Source organism: Cherax quadricarinatus, chromosome 5 (assembly GCF_038502225.1).
Source record: "Cherax quadricarinatus isolate ZL_2023a chromosome 5, ASM3850222v1, whole genome shotgun sequence".
NCBI lineage: Eukaryota > Metazoa > Arthropoda > Malacostraca > Decapoda > Parastacidae > Cherax > Cherax quadricarinatus.
Window position 1 is genome coordinate 784,130 of NC_091296.1, and position 20,437 is coordinate 804,566.

At 37.7% G+C, this 20,437-nt stretch overlaps 1 protein-coding gene across 18 annotated transcripts in view; it reads left to right on the top strand.

Moving 5' to 3' along the window:
• Positions 1 to 18,041, top strand: part of Spn (protein phosphatase 1 regulatory subunit spinophilin) — a 571,930-nt gene extending 553,889 nt beyond the window's left edge. For 14 of the 18 annotated variants that reach the window (XM_070098757.1, XM_070098780.1, XM_070098775.1 and 11 more), the window contains 4 exons: positions 536 to 701; positions 3,136 to 3,317; positions 5,683 to 5,835; positions 16,027 to 18,041. In XM_070098757.1, coding sequence (XP_069954858.1) covers positions 536 to 701; positions 3,136 to 3,317; positions 5,683 to 5,835; positions 16,027 to 16,152 — 627 coding nt within the window. In that variant the 3' untranslated portion in view covers positions 16,153 to 18,041. Of the gene's footprint in view, positions 1 to 535; positions 702 to 3,135; positions 3,318 to 5,682; positions 5,838 to 16,026 lie in introns of those variants that run through there. The other 4 variants (XM_053771364.2, XM_053771365.2, XR_008406442.2 and 1 more) reach the window with 3 other exon arrangements.
• The last annotated feature ends 2,396 nt before the right edge of the window (positions 18,042 to 20,437 follow it).

Genomic DNA, 20,437 nt, shown 5'->3' on the forward strand with positions numbered 1-20,437 from the left:
GTGGACAAGAATCTTTCCTCTGTAAATCACATGTGAAATTAAGACACATGTGCAACATCTGGGTATCTTTATTGTAGACGTTTTGCCATCCAGTGGCTTTATCAATACAAATTCCAGGACATAATTTGAAGACAGTAGAACTATATACAGAAGATGAGGTAATGGTGAATGTGGTTCCTTCTTTGGGCCTCTCTACTTTGGTGGGAAATGGGTGGTGTGAAAAAAAAAAACGGTAAGAGGGAGGGACAATAGGAGACTACAAGTAAAAGCTGAAACTATACGTGTTCAAATAGTAATGTGAAAATAACTCATAAAACCAGTCCATTGAAAACTCCGGCAGTTACAATTATTTAGGTAATTTTTTATAATGTGTTGAAAATGAGAGTCATATTTTATATTACTATGTATATGATTATAAAATTCAGGAATATTGTATGCTAAAATTATAATGAACATGAGAGTAATAGGAATTACCAGAAGGTTTTTTATTGTGGTAGTTTTTTTCCCCCCTCTCAAACCCCTTTAAATTTTGTAGGGTGGTCGAGAATCAGTACGTGACAGCAGTGGTGGATCTCCAAGATTAGGCCGCAGTAGCATACATGCTAGTCCACTGAGTGGAGTTAGTGCCAATCCCTCAGGTGTGGTGCTGCTGAGCCAAAAGCCACTCGATTCTTCACTTCCAGCACATAAATTGGGACCAGGTAACAGAGAATTCCTATAAGGTAAAACAAAATATACATTCAGTATTAAGATAACTGGTTAATTATATTTACTTCTGCATAAAGAACATAGAGGTACAATACCCTGACTGGTATATACATTTCTACATACATACATACATGCATTCATTCATTATATTGTATACTTACTCAGTATGTAGTTTCCTGTGTTTCTCAGTCGTACTTTATCCTGTAAATATTTCCTTACCAATTTTCATGGGAAAAGTGGGTTAGAAATGTTTCTTCGTAGCCATGCATGTTGTAGGTAACTAAAATGGCTGCAACAAGGAAATGGTTACTTTTTTCCCCTTGCATGTAATTACCATGGATGTATGGAGATGTTAAGATGTTAAAAAAGAACTAATGGATTGCTATGAAAGGAAATTGAATGTTCTAACAGTTAGTGAAACAAAATAAAAAGGGATTGAAGAGCAAATGAGAAAAAGGTCAAGGTGGTTGTATTGGAAAGAATGAAAGTAATACCTTATTATAATAACATGTAATACAGTTCACATGATGAACTATTTGTAACAGTTCCCCATGTGTTGCGGGACAGAAATGCCCTTCTCTTAATTAGGTTGACTGCTGCATCACACATCACCCTAAGAATGTACAGTGCCAGGTATGTGGAGGCTCTGCCAGACCTGTACATGTAAGAAGAAAAAAAGCTCTTATGAACTATCTGGTCAGTTACTATAGTGCTTCTTCTAGAAACAATTTCCTTGTATGGGACATGTCAGAATTATGTAAATTTCTTGATATATGTTGATTTCTGCATATATATTGCACTTAAAATCTGCCAGTGTTTTGGAGTGCAAAAGTAAAGTTAATTCATCTTGAGCAATCTTGCAAGCAAATGCAGATTATGTCTTGCTGATACTTCTTGAAAGCATACACTTCCAAAATAATCCAGGCTCATTAGAATTATTGATTTGGGGTTGTAATTGTTGTCTGCAATAATCTTGGCAAGCTCAGCAGAATAATTCTGCAGCTGTATAGTCAGCAGAAGCATTTTCAGTCTCATAATGATGTCTCTAATTTGCATTCAGTACCTATCAAGATAATTTTCATCGTTTTCACGTTATTCACTTAAAATGAAAAATATCAGTACTGTACTTTATTCACAACAAAAAACTTGTAGGATTGAGGAGATTGTCAGTGGCTTGAATCATAGTATTCTGCATGCAGCCATTGTCTAGGGAATTGTCAAGAAGGAACAAGGTGTCAATCATGGACATGTACACAGATACACATTCAGTTATAATGAAAAGCTGCATTTGTTTAGTTTTATTTATTGTTTTGTCTTGGCACACTTTTCTCTCTTTTCCTTGCCTTACTTTGTTATGGTCTAACATCAGTATTTTCTATATATTTGAGGTACTCTTGTAATAGAATTCCTTATAAATTTCTTTGTGGTATTTTCTGCAGCAGTATTCCCTACACATTTCCTTGTGTTCATGCAGCCACATTCCCTATGCATTTTGCATAGTCCTTCATAGTACGGACAACTAGCAGGTACATAGTCAAATTTTCATGCAGAATTCAGGAAAACTGCTTTGTTAGTAGTGATATTTTATTACAGTTAATAAAAATGAAGTGGTAGGGGCATCCAGCAGACACTTGTGAGTGAATTAGACAAGAGTGGAAACAAATGGATTTTGGTGTTCAATGTGCTTTATTGAAGTCCTGAAAATGGGAAGTCGAGTGGCTGCACTCCAAAGAATAAGTGGAGATGTTGCAGTCTGGAGCATCATTTTAATTGTGATATTTGTGCACTTCAGGCTTAAGAGCTATTGAATAAATGATGGTAAATGTGTGTCCTTTGTAGGGTTACCTTATCTTCCTCGAAAACAGCCATTGTGGGATTTTTTTTGTAGTCATACAACGTACATATATCTTTATATTCTAGTGCTGTATTGGAGATGTGGAGATTCCACACAGTAATTTACTTAAACATAAGATATTTAATTACACACATTCATTCTGCTTCAAATTTAAGTTTTGATCATACACTAAATGGCTGTACATCAGCACAGTATCTTAGTGAAAGGATAGTTACAGTTTTATGAATACCTTTTAGAATAATTAGCTCATAATTCTTCACAGTAGAGACATAATAACTTTAACAAAATGTAAGCACAATTTATATATTAGTTTTATTATTTAATGCCATGCTTGACATTTCTAGATTTGTCTAATTATAGATATGATTATAATTATAATTGTTTCCTTTATATAATTATTTGCTGTTTAATTTATTTACACATTCACTTATTGTCCAGTAAAACCCAGAAGCCTCTTGTGCATTTGTTTTGTTTTGATTTATACAAGCTTGACCTTAAAGATGGTGGCGCTGGTTGACAACCTCGGCACTTATGTACCACATAACCAGTAGTGACCCAGCTCAATATGCCAGGTGTAGATGGCAGCAGTGGTGACTTAAGCAGCGGGCCTGCATCCTTAGGGTCAGGGGATGAGGGCTCGGGCGCATCTTTAGGGTCCCAGAGTTCCCTCTCCCTAACTCAGCCTCCTACTGAGAGGACCAAACGGTCACACATGTGGCAGACCGCACCCGTGGTTGACTGGACCAAGGAGCAGGTAGTGTAACCATGGGGAGCATTCCTGACACTCTTAGGTTCATCTCAGGTTCATGCTTAAATAGTTTCTTCATTTGACGCAGCTGGCACGAATCAGCGTAACCATCACAATATACCATAGTGTTGCTGGCTTTGTGTGCATCTTTTAAAATGCAACTTGCCCCCCTGAAAAAAAAATGCCAATTTGGACTTAACATAATATGACAGTGTTGCAATATTAATTGAAATAACTTTTCAGTCTTCATAAACTTTATATAATACTTATATACAACCAGCCTTTCCATTACACTCAGTATTACACTTTGGTAGTTGAGCTGACCTGTGATTATAACTAATACAGTATTTAAATTATTCACAAAATATGTGCTAAACCCATATTGGTCATTCAGCGCTGCTGTATTTAAAACAAAGAGTACCATAAAGCCCCTTGATGGATGTGAAGGGCTGGAGCAAAGCATAATGTTTTGTGCATCTTCTTCTTGATGTTATTGAACTAGTTACTTTTAACACTAATTCTTTTAATGCATTTACAAGCAAGAAGGTGACCTGTAGCATTTAATTTTGTCGGTAGACTTCTGAGTGTCATGAATACATCTCATTGGTTATTGGCATGGTAGTGTAACCTTTTATATTGATACTTCACAATTCATTTGCTAAGTTATGCTTTAGTTATATTTATTTTGGTAATTAAGGTAAGTTTATTTGAGCTTACCCTTAATCCAGTTCAGTTTTCTGCATCCCACCTTTGCTAACAGGATGATGAATGCTTAGTGTTAGTGTATACTAAAACTGTACTGATATTAATTTCCTAACATATATGGCCTGCATGAACTAGTTCATACAAAACTCTAATGTTTCTCTATATATTTTTGCTTATAATTGGTGAATAATGAATTTCCATGCATTTTTTGCTTTCAATAGTAAAAATCTAGTTTGCAGACTAATTTCTTATTTATAGCTGAAATTTCATGCCAGTGTTTCACACAATGTTTTATTTTGGTCAATATTATGGGCAGGAATATTATGCGCGCGCACACACACATTTCACTAATCTGCACTTTAGCTTCTTCAAGAAACCTGCCAAGAGTAGAGGAGTGAATTACTGTTGAAATATGCTATTTAGACTATCAGCATATTGCTTATATTAATAATTCTTTCAATCCCCATTTTAATTTTAATTATTTTCATTATTATACCTGCCAGTAATGTAAAAAATATATTTGAACATGTACTTTAATGTTTTATATTATTATTATTATAAGCATGGGGGAGTGCTTAACCCGTAGGATTATACAGCGCACATGGGGGATGGCAGGTATTCAGGCTCAATTCAGGGAACTGGAGCACAGATCCATTTCCCTAGATCAAGAGCCCCTCACCAGCATCAAGGAACCTCCCTTTATGGGTTTATGTTTTATAACATAAACTTCCTGCATTGGTAGGAGTGTTTCAGTTACTGGTAGTCTACATAATTCAAGTAAAGAAAACTGTGCCTATATGAAGAAAAAAAGCTGTTACATTAATGCTCTGGTTTATTTCAAGTAGTTTAAGGAAAGATTTAGTTGTAAATAACATTACTAAAAATTTGATTTACATACAGTAAATATGATACACTTGGATATTTTAGAAGCACTGCAATTTGATTAATATATACAAATGGACAATATTACTCATTACATTGTAGAATGAATCATTCCCTCCTCTCCAACCAGAAATAGACATAAGGTGAGAAATGTGGGTAGAAAACTTCAGCATAAATTATAAAAAGTCTCAAACTAGACCTCTTTCCTTTCAAAAGCTTGTAAAATAGGTTTGTTGCATGTTAAGTCTACAATACGGTTTCTTCAAGCTACATTTTGCCAGTGTCACAATATTTTTTAATGTTTTCTCAGCTTGAGAAATGATGTTCATTACCATTTAACTTCACTTTCAATACTTTAATACCTTACCAATTAATATAATGCTTGGTATATGTGGGTACTTAGGGAACTACTGCATCTCAGTTTTATAAACCTCAGGTGTGTTAAGCCACATTCTTACAGAACGGAATGATTGAATGCTGTAGTCTTTCAGTGCACCCTTTTTTTTGTATACCAAGAGTATCAAGTACAGTTCACCTTTAATTGCATTGTCCTGTTGCACACCTGTTACTCCTTGCAATGATCTGTGCATTGTTAAACAGTGAAAGTAATGAAAGAAATGCAGGATTATTTTATTTTATATTATTCTTTTTTCGCATATCTTTATTTCACAGAAGTTTAAAAATTTTTATTGGTTTGCATTGATTTGATAGGTTTGCTCTTATATTCACAGATGATTTTACAAATTATTTAAGATAATAGGTTTATTTGTGTGAATTCTTGCAGGTGAGTCAATGGCTGGTAGTACAAGGTTTAGAGAGTTGCGTCGGACGCTTCCAAGATATTGGCATGACCGGCCCAAGACTACTTAATTTAGATGTACGAGACCTGAAGTCATTAGGGCTACCAGCTGAAGATAAAAGCAAGCTTAAGAGGAAGGTGTGTACTTGGATCTATTTATTTCTTGAATAATCTTTAATCTCATAAAATCTATTGAGCTTTAGACCACTTGACTATCGGTTTATTTTAGTGAAGTATACACATGCAACAAATTCTGTAGTCTGTCTGTATCTCTTATGATAGGGAATTACAGTATTCCCATGCATATAATGTTCATGGGGGAAGTGCTCGACCTGTAAAGGTTATATAGTCCTTTGAGAATGAGAAGTAATCAGATTTGATCAAAAGAACAGGACAGTATTTTCAGTTCTTCAGATTAGGAATCTTTCACCAGTATCTTCTCTCTTTCCCTTCTCCAATAGACTAGTAAACCCTCAATCCTCATCCTACCCTTTTTGCTTCACCCTATTTCCTTCTGCCCTTTTCCTCCTCACTCAACTCTTGTGTCTGCTTCCTTTCCTCCTCCTGTGAATGTGCCCTGATGCTTGTTAAAATGCTTGGATTCAAGAATTTGAAACTTATCTCCAATTCCTTGGATCAAACCTGATTACCTACCATTCCCCAGGTACTATATCTGTCAGTGGTGCAATACCCATGTAGTATATATGTGCCAATACCTTATATCACGCAAGTGTCGTCTGACTCTTGAACCGCGCATGGCTAGGCCGTAGGTGTCGGTTAGATTCCGACCAGACCCAAAGGCAGATGTGTGATAAGAAAAGGCTTCATTATTGTTCTTTCTTCTTTCAACACACCGGCCGTATCCCACCGAGGCGGGGTGGCCCAAAAGGAAAAACAAAAGCTTCTCCTTTTAAATTTAGTAATATATACAGGAGAAGGGGTTACTAGACCCTTGCTCCTGGCATTTTAGTCGCCTCGTACAACACGCATGGCTTACGGAGGAAGAATTCTGTTCCACTTCCCCATGGAGGTTCATTATTGTTATTACAATATATTACAACATTCTCATTTACTGGTGTCATTGCTACCTCATTCTCCCAAAAGAACCCTTAAGACAAATGGTGGCAGCAGTGGCCACCATTTGTCTTAAGGGTTCTTTTGGGAAGAGCGAGGTAGCAATAACACCAGTAGATAAGGCTATTGTAATATGCTGTAAGGACAATAATGAAGCCTGGCTTAAGAAATCGTAATGACACGATTGCAAATAAACTATACCCCCAGCCGGGGGTATGGTTTATTTGCAATCGTGTCATTACGATTTCTTAAGTCATGTTGACGGCAGTGAAGGGACTTGAGCTAGAGTTCGTCACGGCCACGCTAGCTGGAGATTCGTCTGTAAAAACTTGCATTTGTGGTCACAGAGGTGCCTGTGCTAACCTTCCTATGGTGTAGAAATATACCTAGTTGGATGAATCTTATTGTGGCTAGCTGGTCTAGTGGCTAACGCGACGGGCTGGAGTTTTGAGACTCTATGACCGCGGGTTCAATCCCGGCCGGGGGTATGGTTTATGAAGCCTGGCCTTTATCACACGACTGCCCTTGGGTCTGGTCAAAATCTGACACCTACAGCTTAGCCATGCGAAGTTCAAAAGGGACATCACATGACACTTGTCACGTACAGAGGGATGGTACATATAAGGTATTGGCACATAATATATACTACACAAGTACTGCTCCACTGACATATCTCCCTGCACCTCCCTATCTTATTCCTATAAATTTAGCTCTTCATTAAAATAATCATTCCTTCTCCGCCCAAGTAACTTCACATATCTGAGTAATCAGATTCCAACTTAATGTTCTGAACTTATATTGCTGATCCACAGTTATAATTATTAAAAGAATTCATTAAATTATTTTTTTTTTACCAATACATTTATACTTTATGCATGTAGAGAGGTCACAATATTGGTAAAGACTGGCTCCCCTCAAGGAAGGTTCCTTGATGTTGGTGAGGGGGGTCTTGATTTAGGGAATTGGATCTGTGCTCCAGTTCCCCAAATTAAGCCTGAATGCCTTCCACATCCCCCCCCCCCCCAGGCGCTGTATAATCCTCCGGGTTTAGCGCTTCCCCCTTAATTATAATAATGGTAAAGACTGATCAAGAACTACAGATTCATTATTCAAGATTTTTTTTTTTGCCTCAGGTAGTGTTTTACCAAATATTTTTTTTATGCACATTTCGAAAGTTTATTTTTTTTTTTTTTTTTTTTTTATTATCACACCGGCCGATTCCCACCAAGGCAGGGTGGCCCGAAAAAGAAAAACTTTCACCATCATTCACTCCATCACTGTCTTGCCAGAAGGGTGCTTTACACTACAGTTTTTAAACTGCAACATTAACACCCCTCCTTCAGAGTGCAGGCACTGTACTTCCCATCTCCAGGACTCAAGTCCGGCCTGCCGGTTTCCCTGAATCCCTTCATAAATGTTACTTTGCTCACACTCCAACAGCACGTCAAGTATTAAAAACCATTTGTCTCCATTCACTCCTATCAAACACGCTCACGCATGCCTGCTGGAAGTCCAAGCCCCTCGCACACAAAACCTCCTTTACCCCCTCCCTCCAACCCTTCCTAGGCCGACCCCTACCCCGCCTTCCTTCCACTACAGACTGATACACTCTTGAAGTCATTCTGTTTCGCTCCATTCTCTCTACATGTCCGAACCACCTCAACAACCCTTCCTCAGCCCTCTGGACAACAGTTTTGGTAATCCCGCACCTCCTCCTAACTTCCAAACTACGAATTCTCTGCATTATATTCACACCACACATTGCCCTCAGACATGACATCTCCACTGCCTCCAGCCTTCTCCTCGCTGCAACATTCATCACCCACGCTTCACACCCATATAAGAGCGTTGGTAAAACTATACTCTCATACATTCCCCTCTTTGCCTCCAAGGACAAAGTTCTTTGTCTCCACAGACTCCTAAGTGCACCACTCACTCTTTTTCCCTCATCAATTCTATGATTCACCTCATCTTTCATAGACCCATCCGCTGACACGTCCACTCCCAAATATCTGAATACGTTCACCTCCTCCATACTCTCTCCCTCCAATCTGATATTCAATCTTTCATCACCTAATCTTTTTGTTATCCTCATAACCTTACTCTTTCCTGTATTCACCTTTAATTTTCTTCTTTTGCACACCCTACCAAATTCATCCACCAATCTCTGCAACTTCTCTTCAGAATCTCCCAAGAGCACAGTGTCATCGGCAAAGAGCAGCTGTGACAACTCCCACTTTGTGTGTGATTCTTTATCTTTTAACTCCACGCCTCTTGCCAAGACCCTCGCATTTACTTCTCTTACAACCCCATCTATAAATATATTAAACAACCACGGTGACATCACACATCCTTGTCTAAGGCCTACTTTTACTGGGAAAAAATTTCCCTCTTTCCTACATACTCTAACTTGAGCCTCACTATCCTCGTAAAAACTCTTCACTGCTTTCAGTAACCTACCTCCTACACCATACACTTGCAACATCTGCCACATTGCCCCCCTATCCACCCTGTCATACGCCTTTTCCAAATCCATAAATGCCACAAAGACCTCTTTAGCCTTATCTAAATACTGTTCACTTATATGTTTCACTGTAAACACCTGGTCCACACACCCCCTACCTTTCCTAAAGCCTCCTTGTTCATCTGCTATCCTATTCTCCGTCTTACTCTTAATTCTTTCAATTATAACTCTACCATACACTTTACCAGGTACACTCAACAGACTTATCCCCCTATAATTTTTGCACTCTCTTTTATCCCCTTTGCCTTTATACAAAGGAACTATGCATGCTCTCTGCCAATCCCTAGGTACCTTACCCTCTTCCATACATTTATTAAATAATTGCACCAACCACTCCAAAACTATATCCCCACCTGCTTTTAACATTTCTATCTTTATCCCATCAATCCCGGCTGCCTTACCCCCTTTCATTTTACCTACTGCCTCACGAACTTCCCCCACACTCACAACTGGCTCTTCCTCACTCCTACAAGATGTTATTCCTCCTTGCCCTATACACGAAATCACAGCTTCCCTATCTTCATCAACATTTAACAATTCCTCAAAATATTCCTTCCATCTTCCCAATACCTCTACCTCTCCATTTAATAACTCTCCTCTCCTATTTTTAACTGACAAATCCATTTGTTCTCTAGGCTTTCTTAACTTGTTAATCTCACTCCAAAACTTTTTCTTATTTTCAACAAAATTTGTTGATAACATCTCACCTACTCTCTCATTTGCTCTCTTTTTACATTGCTTCACCACTCTCTTAACTTCTCTCTTTTTCTCCATATACTCTTCCCTCCTTGCATCACTTCTACTTTGTAAAAACTTCTCATATGCTAACTTTTTCTCCCTTACTACTCTCTTTACATCATCATTCCACCAATCGCTCCTCTTCCCTCCTGCACCCACTTTCCTGTAACCACAAACTTCTGCTGAACACTAACACTACATTTTTAAACCTACCCCATACCTCTTCGACCCCATTGCCTATGCTCTCATTAGCCCATCTATCCTCCAATAGCTGTTTATATCTTACCCTAACTGCCTCCTCTTTTAGTTTATAAACCTTCACCTCTCTCTTCCCTGATGCTTCTATTCTCCTTGTATCCCATCTACCTTTTACTCTCAGTGTAGCTACAACTAGAAAGTGATCTGATATATCTGTGGCCCCTCTATAAACATGTACATCCTGAAGTCTACTCAACAGTCTTTTATCTACCAATACATAATCCAACAAACTACTGTCATTTCGCCTATTGGTTAAAAAGTTTACCTCCACTGCTGCTGTCCATGGGTGATGCACACAGCAGCAGCTCATGCTACACCCTCTTAAAATTATCTCCCATCACTACATACATGGGTATATTAACCCTTACTAAAGGGAGTGGTGAGTATATGTTAAGCCTTTTAGTTATACAATGCAACAGGGTGGGAACAAATGATAGTATAAGAGGGAGACAGTTCAGTTTCTGCCTTCTTCTGCTGTATAGCCCTTGTGGCTTAGCACTTATTTTTGATTATAATAATAATCTGCCACCTTCTACACATCTTTACTGCAGTATACTGTGTTATCTGTTCTGTTTAATGCGTATATATCACTCTGCCATGGTAGGCATGTTAATAAAATAGTATTAAACATTGATTTTTTTTTTTTAAGTGAAAAGGGACTACATTGGGTATACATTTTTAGTTAAAATAAATTAAATTAGAATACAGGTCTCCCTCAACTTTCACGGGCTTCGCAAGTTCCCAGCAGCCAAATCATATTTAAGTTTCCCGCCACCTGCGAGTCCCTACTACCCTCCGACCCCCGCAACTGGCAGCCAGCCCTCCCACCACTGAGTGTAGTGAGTGTTTTGTTTGTTCATTATTTGCTATTAAACTACAGAATAAATAATGTAAACCCATTCATGACTGCATATTGGAATGGCTATTAGGAAAGGTATTAGACGGTGACATCATGTGTTTACTCTTGAACACAGCAAAGAATCGAACATTTCTGCTATTGCTAATAATAACAATAGTAATAATAATAATAATAAATACGATATAATTGAAGAAGGAAATTGTACAAAAATACGAGGGAGTGGTTGACACATCGTCAGTGTGACTTTGTTTATGCTGGAGTGAACATTAGTCTCCCTGCTCTTCCAAACATTTCACAATAATTCAGCGGTTGAGGCAGTGGTATTTAATAACATATATGTTATAAATAATAATAGTACATGTTATTATTAATAACATGTATTATTATTAACATGTATGTTATTAAATACCATTGCCTCTACCACTCCAGTCACACTCAATCTACAAGCACCAAACACAATGAATTATTGTGAAATGTTTGGAAGAGCAGGGAGACTAATGTTCACTCCAGCATAAACAAAGTCACACTGACGATGTGTCAACCACTCCATCGTATTTTTGTACAATTTCCTTCTTCAATTATATCATATTTATTATTATTATTATTATTATTATTACTATTGTTATTATTAGCAATAGCAGAAATGTTCGATTCTTTGCTGTGTTCAAGAGTAAACACATGATGTCACCGTCTAATACCTTTCCTAATAGCCATTCCAATATGCAGTCATGAATGGGTTTACATTATTTATTCTGTAGTTTAATAGCAAATAATGAACAAACAAAACACTCACCACACTGAGTAGTGGGAGGGCTGGTTGCGGGGGTCGGAGGGAGGGTAATAGGGACTCGCATTGGTGGAGTCTGTGGTATTTAATAACATACATGCTATTAACATTATTTTTTTTTTATTATCACACTGGTCGATTCCCACCAAGGCAGGGTGGCCCGAAAAAGAAAAACTGTCACCATCACTGTCTTGCCAGAAGGGTGCTTAACACTACAGTTTTTAAACTGCAACATTAACACCCCTCCTTCAGAGTGCAGGCACTGTACTTCCCATCTCCAGGACTCCAGTCCGGCCTGCCGGTTTCCCTGAACCCCTTCATAAATGTTACTTTGCTCACACTCCAACAGCACGTCAAGTATTAAAAACCATTCGTCTCCATTCACTCCTATTAAACACGCTCACGCACGCCTGCTGGAAGTCCAAGCTCCTCGCACACAAAACCTCCTTTCCTAGGCCAACCCCTACCCCGCCTTCCTTCCACTACAGACTGATACACTCTTGAAGTCATTCTGTTTCGCTCCATTCTCTCTACATGTCCGAACCACCTCAACAACCCTTCCTCAGCCCTCTGGACAACAGTTTTGGTAATCCCGCACCTCCTCCTAACTTCCAAACTATAAATTCTCTGCATTATATTCACACCACACATTGCCCTCAGACATGACATCTCCACTGCCTCCAGCCTTCTCCTCGCTGCAACATTTATCACCCATGCTTCACACCCATATAAGAGTGTTGGTAAAACTATACTCTCATACATTCCCCTCTTTGCCTCCAAGGACAAAGTTCTTTGTCTCCACAGACTCCTAAGTGCACCACTCACCCTTTTCCCCTCATCAATTCTATGATTCACCTCATCCTTCATAGACCCATCCGCTGACACGTCCACTCCCAAATATCTGAATACATTCACCTCCTCCATACTCTCTCCCTCCAATCTGATATCCAATCTTTCATCACCTAATATTTTTGTTATCCTCATAACCTTACTCTTTCCTTTATTCACTTTTAATTTTCTTCTTTTGCACACCCTACCAAATTCATCCACCAATCTCTGCAACTTCTCTTCAGAATTTCCCAAGAGCACAGTGTCATGAGCAACTGTGACAACTCCCACTTTATGTGTGATTCTTTATCTTTTAACTCCACGCCTCTTGTCAAGACCCTCGCATTTACTTCTCTTACAACCCCATCTATAAATATATTAAACAACCACGGTGACATCACACATCCTTGTCTAAGGCCTACTTTTACTGGGAAATAATTTCCCTCTTTCCTATGTACTCTAACTTGAGCCTCACTATCCTCATAAAAACTCTTCACTGTTTTCAGTAACCTACCTCCTACACCATACACCTGCAACATCTACCACATTGCCCCCCTATCCACCCTGTCATACGCCTTTTCCAAATCCATAAATGTCACAAAGACCTCTTTAGCCTTATCTAAATACTGTTCACTTATGTGTTTCACTGTAAACACCTGGTCCACACACCCCCTACCTTTCCTAAAGCCTCCTTGTTCATCTGCTATCCTATTCTCAGTCTTACTTTTAATTCTTTCAATAATAACTCTACCATACACTTTACCAGGTATACTCAACAGACTTATCCCCCTATAATTTTTGCACTCTCTTTTGTCCCCTTTGCCTTTATACAAAGGAACTATGCATGCTCTCTGCCAATCCCTAGGTACCTTACCCTCTTCCATACATTTATATCTTTATCCCATCAATCCCAGCTGCCTTACCCCCTTTCATTTTACCTACTGCCTCATGAACTTCCCCCACACTCACAACTGGCTCTTCCTCACTCCTACAAGATGTTATTCCTCCTTGCCCTATACACGAAATCACAGCTTCCCTATCTTCATCAACATTTAACAATTCCTCAAAATATTCCCTCCATCTTCCCAATACCTCTAACTCTCCATTTAATAACTCTCCTCTCCTATTTTTAACTGACAAATCCATTTGTTCTCTAGGCTTCCTTAACTTGTTAATCTCACTCCAAAACTTTTTCTTATTTTCAACAAAATTTGTTGATAACATCTCACCCACTCTCTCATTTGCTCTCTTTTTACATTGCTTCACCACTCTTTTAACCTCTCTCTTTTTCTCTATATACTCTTCCCTCCTTGCATCACTTCTACTTTGTAAAAACTTCTCATATGCTAACTTTTTCTCCCTTACTACTCTCTTTACATCATCATTCCACCAATCGCTCCTCTTCCCTCCCGCACCCACTTTCCTGTAACCACAAACTTCTGCTGAACACTCTAACACTACATTTTTAAACCTACCCCATACCTCTTCGACCCCATTGCCTATGCTCTCATTAGCCCATCTATCCTCCAATAGCTGTTTATATCTTTCCCTAACTGCCTCCTCTTTTAGTTTATAAACCTTCACCTCTCTCTTCCCTGATGCTTCTATTCTCCTTGTATCCCATCTACCTTTTACTCTCAGTGTAGCTACAACTAGAAAGTGATCTGATATATCTGTGGCCCCTCTATAAACATGTACATCCTGAAGTCTACTCAACAGTCTTTTATCTACCAATACATAATCCAACAAACTACAGTGGACCCCCGCATAACGATCACCTCCGAATGCGACCAATTATGTAAGTGTGTTTGTACGTGTATGTTTGGGGGTCTGAAATGGACTAATCTACTTCACAATATTCCTTATGGGAACAAATTCGGTCAGTACTGGCACCTGAACATACTTCTGGAGTGAAAAAATATCGTTAACCGGGGGTCCACTGTACTGTCATTTCGCCCTACATCATATCTTGTATACTTATTTATCCTCTTTTTCTTAAAATATGTATTACCTATAACTAAACCCCTTTCTATACAAAGTTCAATCAAAGGGCTCCCATTATCATTTACACCTGGCACCCCAAACTTACCTACCACACCCTCTCTAAAAGTTTCTCCTACTTTAGCATTCAGGTCCCCTACCACAATTACTCTCTCACTTGGTTCAAAGGCTCCTATACATTCACTTAACATCTCCCAAAATCTCTCTCTCTCCTCTGCATTCCTCTCTTCTCCAGGTGCATACACGCTTATTATGACCGACTTCTCGCATCCAACCTTTACTTTAATCCACATAATTCTTGCATTTACACATTCATATTCTCTTTTCTCCTTCCATAACTGATCATTCAACATTACTGCTACCCCTTCCTTTGCTCTAACTCTCTCAGATACTCCAGATTTAATCCCATTTATTTCCCCACACCGAAACTCCCCTACCCCCTTCAGCTTTGTTTCGCTTAGGGCCAGGACATCCAACTTCTTTTCATTCATAACATCAGCAATCATCTGTTTCTTGTCATCTGCACTACATCCAAGCATCCCAGTTTTATAAAGTTTTTCTTCTTCTCTTTTTTAGTAAATGTCTACAGGAGAAGGGGTTACTAGCCCATTGCTCCCGGCATTTTAGTCGCCTCATACGACACGCGTGGCTTACGGAGGAAAGATTCTTTTCCACTTCCCCATGGACAATAGAAGAAATAAAGAACAAGAGCTATGTAGAAAAAGGAGAAAAACCTAGATGTATGTATATATATATGCATGTGCATGTCTGTGAAGTGTGACCAAAGTGTAAGTTGGAGTAGCAAGATATCCCTGTTATCTAGCTATTAACATACATGTTATTAAATAACATACGTTATTAAAGCATAACATGTATATATTTAGTACAATTTATGACGTTTTCATGTATTTTATGATTATTCATGGTTCAACAAGTTAAGGAAGCAGTATTATAATATATTTCCCTACAATATATTGGGGCACCAAACATTCACGGTTTTTCAACATTCGCGAGGCTCTTGATCCCCTAACCCTCGCGAATGTTGAGGGAGACCTGTATTATGATTCAGGAATGTAATTCCTGAATCATAATATTCCTGGTGCAAATTATGTTCTTAGATTGGAAAAATACTTCGATACTTTTCAGGAATGCATTAATATTGAAAGAGGGACCTGTTGTATTTGGCTTTTGTCACAAAAAAATATAATCTTGAAAATATTATTAATATAGAATAGTATTTTGACGTGTCTCATTTTACAGGTAAAAGAACTTAGATTAGCTGTCGAAAAGGAACGCAAACAAGCTGAGAAAGAGAAGAAAGAGAGAGAAAAATTACAGAAAAAAGCAGAAAAGCTAGCAGAAAAGGCAGAGAAGAAGAAAAAATAGTTTTATACACATACAGTATGTCAATACATAATCTCAGAGGGAATGTTATGACCCACACTGCTTGATGCAGTGTGCTAGTTCCTTCTGTATATAACATTACCTTATGAAACAGTCTTGAAAGTACAATACAGATATAGTTTGTTTCCGTATCCCATTGATCGAAATGTACAGACCCCCTCTCTCTGTTTTTTGGGGGAGGGGGACAACAGGGAGGGATTGGGGAGGGGGGCGACTAGATTTTTAGTCTTCCGTTTCTTGAGATCACAACTCATTATCGTAAGTATGATCTAGTGGTGCATTAACTCTTCCAAATCTTTAAGTGCAATAACTTTTTTATGTAGGATTGAGGCAAGTCTCAATTTCTAGATAAAACAAAGTTAATTGTGTGTATGAAGAATGGCCACTGAGATTATTCTTTCCCAGTGTTTATATGTTTTCTTAATTTGAAGGAGATTGGCAATGTAGCTAAAAGTCTGTCAAAAGTAGAGAGAGTTTGCATATTTTTTTAAATAAATTTGGCCAGCATGAGTGAAGTGTTCTTTGTTGGTAGTGACAGATGAACTTGAAAATCATATTCAAGGGGAATTGCTAAACCCAAAAGAGTTACTGTGCCTGGTTAATGGGAAGTGGTAAAGTTGGACTCGAGGGAAGGGTAGCTCTAGTTCCATCAAGGCACTTAACCATGAAGGGTTAAAAACCCTAGCCAACTTTACGTAATGATAGCAAATGATGCCCGAGGGTGATCACTTTCAGAGGACTGCTTGAAAGGAGCCATTGTGAGTGACATTTGATTTTCATGACTTTTAGCACATACAGATTTATATTTTTTTTTGTATTACCGTTGACTTACATTTCCCACCAGTCATCTGTTGTCTATCTTTCTGGGTTAGACATTCAGACTGACTTCTATTTGTAACTTCCATAATTTCTAGTTTTAAATAACAGTTTGATTTTTAAACTACATCATTTTGTTTTATTGCATTTACATTCAAATTAATTGCAACCTTTTCATACCTGTTATTGTTTACTCTCACTTTATTAATTTCCAGCAAAGGAAAACTAAATACCTTTGTCATTAAATTGTTTCAAAGAGCAGATAGGTCTACCAAATATGAGACATAGTGACTGTCTGTACTTACGATGTATATGTGATTTGTGTTTTCACGAAAACCTTTGGTGTACATGTTAATTTACATTGACCTGTAAGTCTATTTTAAAGACTGATCTATTTGTTATGGACATTAAAACAAAAAACTTGTATGCTGTACATGGTACCTCATGTAATAGATTATATTTTACTTTCTACTGTTCAGTGACCAGCTACTTGTTACATATCCTTCAATACTTCCATCCCATACTAGTTCAATACAGTGAAATCGACCATGTTATATTTTAGCTAATTTCCTTTGCCTCCTAAGGAACCAAAATCTTACTTAGTAGACTAAATCCCACAATATATTGTATATGAAATTTACCCTTGTGTATGTCTATGTACAAGTAATGCAAAAACATTTCATATTGTAATTGCATTCTGCCTAAAAGGTCTTGACAGACTTAATGAATGTATATGTTGCCAAATGTCTTCTTTACATTCTCATTGCTGGCCAAAGTTCGGTAACATTTTTTGTTTGTGTAGCATAAAAAAAAATCAGATTATAAAGGTAACGTGTATGCGCCCTGCCATCTGAGCCAAGCTCGTAACCTCCGAACAGTATCCTCAAATCTGGGTGGTGACTTTTCAGCCAAGGTGGTGTTAACTAGTCTGGGACCCGAGCAAGTATATATACAGAAGTTGTTACACGGCAATTGTGGTGACCTCATTTTGTGTGAACTAGTGAAGCACAGTACATTAAGACATGCTTTAATAGACAAAAAAAAAAAAAAAACAATACTGTGGAGGTATGTAGTGCTAATGTAATGGGATGAAGCCAAATTTGAAAAACAGTGGGGGATTATACATCTGATGTATTAATACAGTACTATATTTAAACATTTGGAAACTGGTAGCTAATGGTCTACTTTCTATACATTGAAAATATTTTTTTTTTGTTTTATTTTATTTTGCAATACTGATAATTCAACATTTGTAATTTAATCAATTCATTTTTACAAAATATTTTGGAATTTAAAATTTTTTATTCAATATTTTGAAGCTCTATAAAGTATTGTTTGCACTCACAATCTCTCATGTATGAATTTACTGCTTTTATTTCACATGAATGGGAATAAATCAGAATAATGAAAATTGTTTTAAGGCAGGTAATTGCATGAGACAGACAAATGTATATACCGGATACACTGTTGAAACCATCATGTCTGTATATTTATCTGTGCTTTTGTATAATAAAGTATTTAAAGATATATTTATTTGTTTTTTTTGACCTATATTTGAGAAGTCCCACCCTCAATCCTTCCTGCTTTCTAGCAGCAGCCTGGGACCTAACCTGCCATATAAGTTTGGTCCTACTGCATTTTGTTTTGGATCTGGAGGGAGAGAGATGGAAGTGCAAAATAAATCCAGTGAAAAGCAGGGGTGCAGTAGTAGCACAAAGGAACAACACTGTATCTATGTTGGCAGTCCCAGATTATTCAACATCTTGCCAGAAGATATCAGAAACCCTGCTGGGACAAGTGTAGAAGCCTTCAAGAGGAATATCTAATCAGTTAATATTTACTATGAATGTCAATAATGATCAGAATAGATTTGGAAGGAAAATCCATTGAGCCAGAAAAATGTTGAATAACTGAATGTACGTATTCACGTGGGTTGCCCATCAGTAAAAACATTTGATAACGGAAACATGCATATTATGAAGCCCCTGAATTTACAGGAACTACTGTACTAAATTTATTGATTAACACACTGTTTCTCCTTTCTTCACCCTTATCCTAGCCTCTCCTAAATTCTACAAAAACACTATGCCAGTGTCACCCCCTCACACTATCCTTTAATTTTTTTTTACCCACATCATCATTTCTCCAATACCCTAATATGCTTACCTTGTCGACCCTTGCTAACAGTCCTTCCTGCCTTTGCTACACTTTCAACTTGACACTGGTTTGCATCATCAACTGAAACCCACCATACAGCCAGTGATTTCTTCCCCTATCACCTCTGCCTTTCCCTCCCTTCCATCTCTTTTTACATTGGAAATATTTATATTGTTTCATGAGAAACCCGTGATGTACCCGAGAACCCAGGATCACATGAGGCTCTCCTTTTCCGGTAATGCCTAGTAGAGGAAGCTAATATTTTCTTTAAGAATATTCGTTACGGAAAATAACTAAAAATCATAAAAATAACTAAAAATCAAGGAAAATAACAGTTATCAAAAAATGAAATACATCTAAAAATTATGGAAAATAAGGGAAAACCATAAATTATGAAAAATTACCCCCCAAAATTCACGCCATTTGAACTATTTTTGATGCTACTTAAAAAAATGCGCTTAAAAACATGAAAAGAGATCTTTTTAGCATGATACAAGGCTGTTTGATTCTTCTCGCCTGTTTCATGCGCCCCCATCAACTTCTTACATATAAGAAAACAGAGGGGGCTACAATACCATGGTGTTAGGATTTATATAGGGAACTCTGCTCTAAACATATTTAACTTGTATACTCCTGCTGGTAAGTTTAATTACTTGGAGCTCCCAACTTGTGCTCAGTCTGAACCTACTTTTATTATTGGCGATTATAATGTAAGACACAAAAGCACTGAAAACTCAGTTTGGTAATCGTAATGGTAAACAACTGCTGTCACTCTTTAATAGTCATGATAATGTGCAAATTGTAGGTGACCTTGAACCCTCACATATCTATGGAGACATCCTTAATCTGTGTCTTGCCTTCAACATTACTTTTGCCAGCTGCAAGTCTTCCATTGTAACAGATATATCATCAGACCATTTCCCAAGGCTAACCTCACTAGATATTGATAATACAGTGGACCCTCGACCAGCGATATTAATCCATTCCTGAGAGCTCATCGTTAATCGAAATAATCGTTAATCGAGTTAATTTTCCCCATAAGAAATAATGGAAATCAAATTAATCCGTTCCTGACACCCCAAAGTATTGAAAAAAAATTTTTTACCACATGAAATATTAATTTTAATACACACAAACTGAAGAAGGCATGCACAATTACTACTATACTAAGAATAGAATACATGACACTTACCTTTATTGAAGATCTGGTGATGATTGATGGTATGGGATGGGAGGGAAGAGTGTGGATCTTCTTAGTGTTTAGAAGGGGAATCCCCTTCCATTAGGACTTGAG